Source organism: Littorina saxatilis, linkage group LG13, assembly GCF_037325665.1.
Source record: "Littorina saxatilis isolate snail1 linkage group LG13, US_GU_Lsax_2.0, whole genome shotgun sequence".
Classification (NCBI taxonomy): domain Eukaryota; kingdom Metazoa; phylum Mollusca; class Gastropoda; order Littorinimorpha; family Littorinidae; genus Littorina; species Littorina saxatilis.
The window spans coordinates 2,208,698-2,217,929 of record NC_090257.1 but is presented as its reverse complement, the minus strand read 5'-3'; the positions used below and the strand labels follow the sequence as shown (position 1 = coordinate 2,217,929).

General features: G+C 41.0%; 1 protein-coding gene across 2 annotated transcripts in view; it reads left to right on the top strand.

The window, feature by feature from the left end:
• LOC138946246 (uncharacterized) overlaps positions 1-9,232 on the top strand; it is a 62,437-nt gene that overhangs the window by 21,622 nt on the left and 31,583 nt on the right. For both annotated transcript variants that reach the window (XM_070317783.1, XM_070317784.1), the window contains 2 exons: positions 6,875-7,006; positions 8,170-8,202. In XM_070317783.1, coding sequence (XP_070173884.1) covers positions 6,875-7,006; positions 8,170-8,202 — 165 coding nt within the window. The remainder of the gene's footprint in view (positions 1-6,874; positions 7,007-8,169; positions 8,203-9,232) is intronic.

Here is a 9,232-nt window from a genome sequence, read left to right as displayed (position 1 = left end):
AACATGCTCGAAATCTTTCTTCGCTGCTGGAAGCTGAACTATTTCTCTCTGTAATTGCGCATGCATAGTCACCCGCACCTCTAAGTCACTACGCGCAAAGTAGTTCTAATCTTTCTTCAAAACTCTGAACATTCTTTGCAAAACCGTTCACCATCGTAACTGAATTTTGAAGAAACATGTCATATTGCGCAACTTTCAACTTAGTTTGCAGATGCAATTTTGAGAAAATAATACTTAAATAACATTTAGCGTAGCGATTTGCTATGCCCTTTCATGTCAAGGTCGTGTTGAAGATGAATATGCAAATTCTAAAGTTCAAATCTAGGACTTGTTGCTGTTGCACGTGTGTGGAAAACTATGTTACGAAAGTGATGGCAAACTTTCAAGCGATTAATTTCGTTTAAAAAAACAATTCTGTGGACAAAATAACATTTCAACTGTCAAGTACACTTAAACCAAACACACATAACAAGAATAGCAGTCCTTGGACACTCTAAACGATTCTTGTAGTGAGGTGCAAAACTAGTTGATGGTTCGTGTCACAGATCAGACCTCCATTTTTCACGCATCCAATCATTTTTTTTCGCAAAAAAACCTTCATAATAATCATGCAAAATACTCAGTTTTGTTTGTATTATTTCTTTATTCATTTTACTTCTCAAAAATACCAATATCATGATTTAAAATTCAGTATGTTTCAACTGTGGGCTAATTTGATTATGGCACACACAAAAGGTTCAGTTTCTGAGACGCACCCTATTACATATTTTGTCTGGGCTAGCCAAAACTCAATTTGGTCAAGTCCCCCCGCGGGTTAGGGGGAAGAATTTACCCGATGCTCCCCAGCATGTCGTAAGAGGCGACTAACGGATTCTGTTTCTCCTTTTACCCTTAAGTGTTTCTTGTAAATATAGTCAATGTTTGTAAAGATTTTAGTCAAGCAGTATGTAAGAAATGTTAAGTCCTTTGTACTGGAAACTTGCATTCTCCCAGTAAGGTAATATAGGGGAAAGGCTCCTAATATGGACCGGCTCCTAATATGGACCACCTCCTGTTCTGACAAACTAACGGCGCTAGAGCGCTCAAAACAATTTCATTCGCTTTATTCACCCTCTCTGGATGAGTTGCAGATGTCAAAACAGTTGCAGAAACACAAACCTCAAAACCGTTAGGCTTTTTCGCTTTTTTACATTTAGTCAAGTTTTGACTAAATGTTTTAACATAGAGGGGAAATCGAGACGAGGGTCGTGGTGTATGTGTGTGTGTGTGTCTGTGCGTGTGTGTGTGTGTGTGTGTGTGTGTGTGTGTGTGTGTGTGTGTGTGTGTGTGTAGAGCGATTCAGACTAAACTACTGGACCGATCTTTATGAAATTTGACATGAGAGTTCCTGGGTATGATATCCTCAGACGTTTTTTTCATTTTTTTGATAAATGTCTTTGATGACGTCATATCCGGCGTTTCGTGAAAGTTGAGGCGGCACTGTCACGCTCTTATTTTTCAACCAAATTAGTTGCAATTTTGGTGAAGTAATGTTCGACGAAGCCCGGGCTTCGGTATTGCATTTCAGCTTGGTGGCTTAAAAATTAATTAATGACTTTGGTCATTAAAAATCTGAAAATTGTAAAAAAAATATTTTTTTATAAAACGATCCAAATTTACGTTCATCTTATTCTCCATCATTTGCTGATTCCAAAAACATATAGATATGTTATATTTGGATTAACAACAAGCTCTGAAAATTAAATATATAAAAATTATTATCAAATTTTTTTTTTCGAAATCAATTTAAAAACACTTTCATCTTATTCCTTGTCGGTTCCTGATTCCAAAAACATATAGATATGATATGTTTGGATTAAAAACACGCTCAGAAAGTTAAAACGAAGAGAGGTACAGAAAAGCGTGCTATCCTTCTCAGCGCAACGAATACCCCGCTCTTCTTGTCAATTCCACTGGCACTGCCTTTGCCACGGGCGGTGGAGTGACGATGCTACGAGTATACGGTCTTGCTGCGTTGCGTTGCGTTCAGTTTCATTCTGTGAGTTCGACAGCTACTTGACTAAATGTTGTATTACGCGACTTGTTTTTGAGTCACTTGAGAAAAAGTGACTCTATGTAATCGGTCAGTGTTAGTCTGTCCGGCCGGCCGGCCGGCCGTCCGTAGACACCACCTTAACGTTGGACTTTTCTCGGAAACTATCAAAGCGATCGGGCTCATATTTTGTTTAGTCGTGACCTCCAATGACCTCTACACTTTAACGATGGTTTCGTTGACCTTTGACCTTTTTCAAGGTCACAGGTCAGCGTCAAAGGAAAAATTAGACATTTTATATCTTTGACAAAGTTCATCGGATGTGATTGAAACTTTGTAGGATTATTCTTTACATCAAAGTATTTACATCTGTAGCCTTTTACGAACGTTATCAGAAAAACAAGGGAGATAACTAGCCTTTTCTGTTCGGCAACACACAACTTAACGTTGGGCTTTTCTCGGAAACTATAAAAGTGACCGGGCTCAAATTTTATGTGAACGTGACTCATTGTGTTGTGAATAGCAATTTCTTCCTGTCCATCTGATGCCTCATATAATATTCAGAACTGCGAAAGTGACTCGATCGAGCGTTTGCTCTTCTTGTTCACTTTTGGCAGCGTTCACTCTAAATGTGCCGCCTAAAACAGACTCGTTTCTGTCCGCAGCCAAAGCTGTCATAACACAAAAATGGCAGCTATATATGACAGCTAAGGCAGTATGTGTTACATTTTAACAGTGTGTACCCCGAGTTTCTACTGCAAACAAAAAATAATAGCAAAACCTCAAAGTATGTGTGAGTCCCCTAATATGGACCACCTTCAACAAATCGAAGAAAATAAAAACTAAAGGCAATTTTAATTAATTCATTAAGAAGCTTGCTGAAAATAACCTATAACTAGCCCTCGAGATTTAAAAAAAATATAACAAATAGTCTTTTTTTTGTGGAAGTTGATAATTTCACTTATTTTCACTCTGTTTTTGATAAGCTTCTTCAGTTTCCTGGTGTGCTTTAAATAATGCTCTCATCAACCCGAATAGCTAAATCTAAAGCATATTTGAATTAGTCCGACTTGCACACTAAGTTGTATCATGTTATTTTGAAGTATAGGGGGCTTTTTACAGTGATTCGTGAAGGCCGCTTCACTGGTCCATATTGGGCGCCCAGGCTCCTAATAATATGGACCATTTGTGGTTTTTTTTCTGTATTTAATTTTTGCTGAAGGTCTATCAAAGCTATTTCACTCTAATTAGGCCTAACTGTTCAACTAAGAGAGAAGTGCTACCAACCACAAAATGAAACTTCTTTGCAAGAAAACAAGCTAGTTATCAGCAATAAACAACAAGTCGCGTAAGGCGAAAATACAACATTTAGTCAAGTAGCTGTCGAACTCACAGAATGAAACTGAACGCAATGCAACGCAGCAAGACCGTATACTCGTAGCATCGTCAGTCCACCGCTCATGGCAAAGGCAGTGAAATTGACAAGAAGAGCGGGGTAGTAGTTGCGCTGAGAAGGATAGCACGCTTTTCTGCACCTCTCTTCGTTTTAACATTCTGAGCGTGTTTTCAATCCAAACATATATCTATATGTTTCTGGAATCAGGAACCGACAAGGAATAAGATGAAAGTGTTTTTAAATTGATTTCGAAAATTTAATTTTGATCATAATTTTTATATTTTTAATTTTCAGAGCTTGTTTTTAATCCAAATATAACATATTTATATGTTTTTGGAATCAGAAAATGATGGAGAATAAGATGAACGTAAATTTGGATCGTTTTATAAAAAAATTTTTTTTTTTACAATTTTCAGATTTTTAATGACCAAAGTCATTAATTAATTTGTAAGCCACCAAGCTGAAATGCAATACCGAAGTCCGGGCTTCGTCGGAGATTACTTGACCAAACTTTCAACCAATTTGGTTGAAAAATGAGAGCGTGACAGTGCCGCCTCAACTTTCACGAAAAGCCGGATATGACGTCATCAAAGACATTTATCAAAAAAATGAAAGAAACGTCTGAGGATATCATACCCAGGAACTCTCATGTCAAATTTCATAAAGATCGGTCCAGTAGTTTAGTCTGAATCGCAGACAGACAGACACACACACACACATACACCACGACCCTCGTCTCGATTCCCCCCTTTATGTTAAAACATTTTGTCAAAACTTGACTAAATGTAAAAAGTGGTCCATATTAGGGGCCCTTCCCCTATTGTACTACGTTGCAAGCCCCTGGAGCAATTTTTTGATTAGTGCTTTTGTGAACAAGAAACAATTAACAAGTGGCTCTATCCCATCTCCCCCCAAAAGGCCAAAAAAGTGAATATTGTCCACCAGCGCCAAGGATAGGGTTGATATGCAGTTTTGCTGATTGAAAATGCTGCTGTCAGTTCTTTATCTCACGTTTATCCAGCTGTCACCGCTCGAGCTAGGCAGTTTGCAACTTATAACTAAAACAATGAGATAGGCAGATTGTTCAGAAACCACATTTTTTTGCGTTTTTCTCAAAACACTAAAATATGACATTGGCAATTATCTTATGAGCGTGACGTTATTATGATTCTTGTTAAAAATAAAATGAAAAAAATCGGTGGATGTTCAGTATGTTAGGCTAGTGATGGTGGTGGGGAGGTTGTGCAAGTTTGAATATGTGAAATAGTCTTAGAGTTGATTAACTAAATGGATTGGTACAGGTCACACATAAAGGAGTTCTCTCGGACATTATTTTGTGAAGCTGGAACAGGTATTTTTAATATTTTTTGTGTGTGTTATTTTATTTTTATTTTTTTTTGGGGGGGGGGGGAGGGGGCGGGGGATGGGTCATAGGTAGTGTAATCCTCCTTCTAAGACCTACAAAACCCTGAGAAAATCAGGTCTTATGAGGGGGTAAACTTACAGAGATTATGAACAGAATATCTTAGAAAGCAGGGTCTTGAAAATGTCTTATCGGGGGTTTAAGGTTCAAGGAATGGCGTCTTCTAAGGGGTAAGGTGGTTCAGGGAGGGGCGAGAGTAACGAGAGGCGAGTCGTGTGCAAGCATTTGCTTTTCTTGTTATAACAGGCGTTATCCTCCATGTCCTCAAAAGGGTTAAATGATTAATACAAATTAAATACGACTTGAGGGAAGGATTTGAATACAGTTTTTCGTTGACAGACAACAATTTTTTGTGTCATCATACATGTACTTTATCATGTACCTTGTCGTGTACCTCTGTAGTGAACCGCAACACTGTGGCCCAGTGGTAAGGCGTCCGCCCAGTGAGTGGGAGGTCGTGGGTTCGAACCCCGGCCGGGTCATACCTAAGACTTTAAAATTGGCAACCTAGTGGCTGCTCCGCCTGGCGTCTGGCATTATGGGGTTAGTGCGAGGACTGGTTGGTCCGGTGTCAGAATAATGTGACTGGGTGAGACATGAATCCTGTGCTACGTTTTCTGTCTTGTGTGTGGCGCACGTTAAATGTCAAAGCAGCACCGCCCTGATATCACCCTTCGTGGTGGACTTGGCGTTAAAGGCACAGTAAGCCTCCCGTAAACCATCACAGAGCTCCCCGAGCATCTACATACAGTACAAGCATACTTCCAATTGAACCTCACCGAACGGGAACATCCTGGCTGCTTTCTGTCGAGCGTGAGAAATTTTCAAAGAATTTATTTTCGTGGACTTAGCCTTTAACAATGATGGCGCCTCGTTTTGGTGCTGGACGGCTGTTATGAATATTCAACTTACCGGAAATCACGCCCGGACCGTAAGCCTCCCGTAAACCATCACAGATACTGTCAGGCTTTTACACGCAGTACAAACACCCTTCCATTTGAACGCTCACCAAACGGGAACATCCTAGGTGCCATACGTAAAGAGCGAGCAAATTTTAAAGAATTAATTTTGCAGATTGTCAAAAATGAGTTACTTCCCTTCGGGTCTCATTCAGAAAAGCCCGGAAGCAGGGTCACGCAAGGGTCGTAGCAGACGACGGTTTATCAATACATATCGCCGTTCCTCTCAACAGTCAAAAGCCATCGCCAGAGTTCTTGTGAACCACAGCCGTTTGTTTCGTGCATAAAAACGTGCTATTGTAGATAAGCTCACATCGAGTCGCACTCAAATGACTGACGACTACATGGTGAAAAAGGGAAACTGGATCACACGGGTTCACGATGGCTCAGGGGTAAGATAAACCACGCAAAAATAAATTCTTTGAAAATTGTTCGCTCTTTACGGAGGGCACCGAGGATGTTCTCAATCGGTGAGTGTTTAAATGAAAGGGTGTTTGCACTGTGTGTAAAAGCCTGACCGTATCTGTGATGGTTTACGGGAGGCTTACTGTGCCTTTAAGCAAACAAACAAACAAACAAACCACTGTAGTGGATCTGTTTTGCGTTTAGTGTTAAAAGAAGAACATACAAATAATATTCACAAAAAAAAGACCAATGAAGAAGGATGCTCACCGCCTATTTATATAAAAAAAATAGAGAAAAAAAGAAGAAGAAGAAGAAGAAAGCAGATAAAGGAGGGTTTGAAGCAGCCTGCATCCAACTGAAGAAAGTAGAACAATGCGCGTGAGAAACAAAAAGACCAAATTACCGAACTCACGTGTTAACGAAGACAAACAAACCACAAGGTACAATGGGCGTTTCGACAACACAAAACGCAAAACAAACAGATTAAAGAAGAGGACAGACGATGACACAGAAAGAAGAAGTGCACAATCATGTCATGATTGACGAACCAAAATAAACGGAGACAGGATTAAGGGAGGCGATTCTAGTTTCAGTGAGTCAATGTTTTCTCCCTGAATAGTGACTAGGCTATTGTTGAGTGAATGTTCTATTACCCACAGACGACGCAGGAACGTACTTCTGCCATGACACTCGCACTAAGGATCGTCATGTGAAAACATTGCTCAGTGAAACGGAGATCAAGGAAATGATGAGTTCCCAGGGAGCCTTCCGCTTCCTTATTCACGTAGATGGTGAGTGTAAACGACTTGTCTCGCCATCTCAGAGCTGGCCAGGCTTTTACAAGGGATACTAGCATCCCGCCACTTGGACACATACAGACACTCAACAGCTCAGAAACTGAGGTGCAAATTGGACATTTTGTCGATGGATTTATTTTGTGAACGGAATCTAGAGACATGTTGGACGAAAGGTCCCACTAGCACTCTGTGCAAGAAAACGCCAGGATGTTTAGAGGCCAGGATGTTTAGAGGCCAGGATGTTTAGAGGCCAGGATGTTTAGAGGCCAGGATGTTTAGAGGCCAGGATGTTTAGAGGCCAGGATGTTTAGAGGCCAGGATGTTCAGAGGTCAGGATGTTTAGAGGCCAGGATATTTACTTAGAGGCCAGGATATTTAGAGGCCAGGATGTTTAGAGGCCAGGATGTTTAGAGGCCAGGATGTTTAGAGGCCAGGATGTTTACTTAGAGGCCAGGATATTTAGAGGCCAGGATGTTTAGAGGCCAGGATGTTTAGAGGTCAGGATGTTTACTTAGAGGCCAGGATGTTTAGAGGCCAGGATGTTTAGAGGCCAGGATGTTTACTTAGAGGCCAGGATGTTTAGAGGCCAGGATGTTTAGAGGCCAGGATGTTTAGAGGCCAGGATGTTTAGAGGCCAGGATGTTTAGAGGCCAGGATGTTTACTTAGAGGCCAGGATGTTTAGAGGCCAGGATGTTTAGAGGCCAGGATGTTCAGAGGTCAGGATGTTGATTGTTGGTATGTGTCCAAGTGGAGGGAGCTTCTTCTTGCATGTGAGAGTGTTGTACGGTAACATTGAATGGAGAAGGTCAGTGAAGGTTAGGTTAACGGGTGTGTGTGTATGGTGTGTGTGTGTGTGTGTGTGTGTGTGTGTGTGTGTGTGTGTGTGTGCCGCGTGCGTGCGTGTGCGTGCGTGCGTGTATGTGTGTGTGTGTTTGTGTGTGCGTGCGTACGTGTGTTTACATGTGTGTGTGTGTGTGTGTGTGTGTGTGTGTGTGTGTGTGTGTGTGTGTGTGTGTGTACAACGATGATTCGATGGTATGTGCAATATCAACATGATTCATTGAATGGCGTCTGAGCGTTTATAAAATCCTGCATTCTTAATGTAAAGTACGTCAACCCATCATTATTTACCTACTTTTGTGCGTCTTCATTGCAGTATTAAAAAATGTGAGCATTGCTGCTAGAGAAGGTGAGTCGAAGCTTTTCCTAAGGTGGTAAAGTTTTTTTTCCCTGTGTTTTCGGGGCAGGGAAGACACCACAGTGAAAAAAGTGATTTTTTTGTTCCCTGGTCATTTCCGTTTTCTTTCTGATTTTGGATTTTGAACCTCTTCTGGTTACTCTGGTGTACTGATTTTAGGTCAGAATTAATCATAAACGGTCAAAACGGCTAAATGAACAATGTATGTGTATGCAATTGTGTATTGAACAAACACAAAACAGCAAAAAAATGCGTATGTTTGAGAGGTGACTGCGAGTCAAACACATCGTCAACGGTGGTCACGTTAGCATGACTGGAACGAGTTGTCTTTTCTTTGCTACGGTCAGTTCATACCGCGGACAACGGGAATTTCTGTTTACGGATTTCGCGCCGTTAGTAACAGCAACTGGAATACATTCCAATGAGCCGAAGAGAACTGATGAAGATTCCGGGAGATTCCATGATAGTGTCGTCTGCTATTGCTACGAACGAATCGGAAGATCAAGTTTGTGCATTCTTCTTCGTCCAGAATGAAAATTGGCTGGAAACTATGCTGCTGCCCTTGCAACAGCTGGGATGGAGCAAGAAACCACCATCGGTGGTGTACGTTTGAAGCACGTTGCCATGAGTGTTTTGAGCCACGACTTATTTTAGAGTTGCGGAGCGGAATGCGTACGGCAATAAGGACAACACGGAGTTCGCCATTTATGGCGACGAGAAGGCAGACCCTATATCTTTTCTCTGGAAAAAAAGCAAATAAACTGATTAGAAAAAGAACAATCAATACAAAAATGACTTTGTTCAGCCATGGTGCAACACCATGCATCTCCTGGGAAATCTGGTGCAGTCGGTTGAATACTAGCCCAAGCAGAGCAGGGAAGATTCCAAGCAGCTGATAAGCAAGATGGTAGTAGACTGTAGGTATTTTTTTCTTCTTTTGACAAACATGCAGAAGTTTATACATTTGTGTGGTTATGTGTGCAGCTCTGGCTCTGTGTGTGTGAGTGTGTGTGTGTGTGTG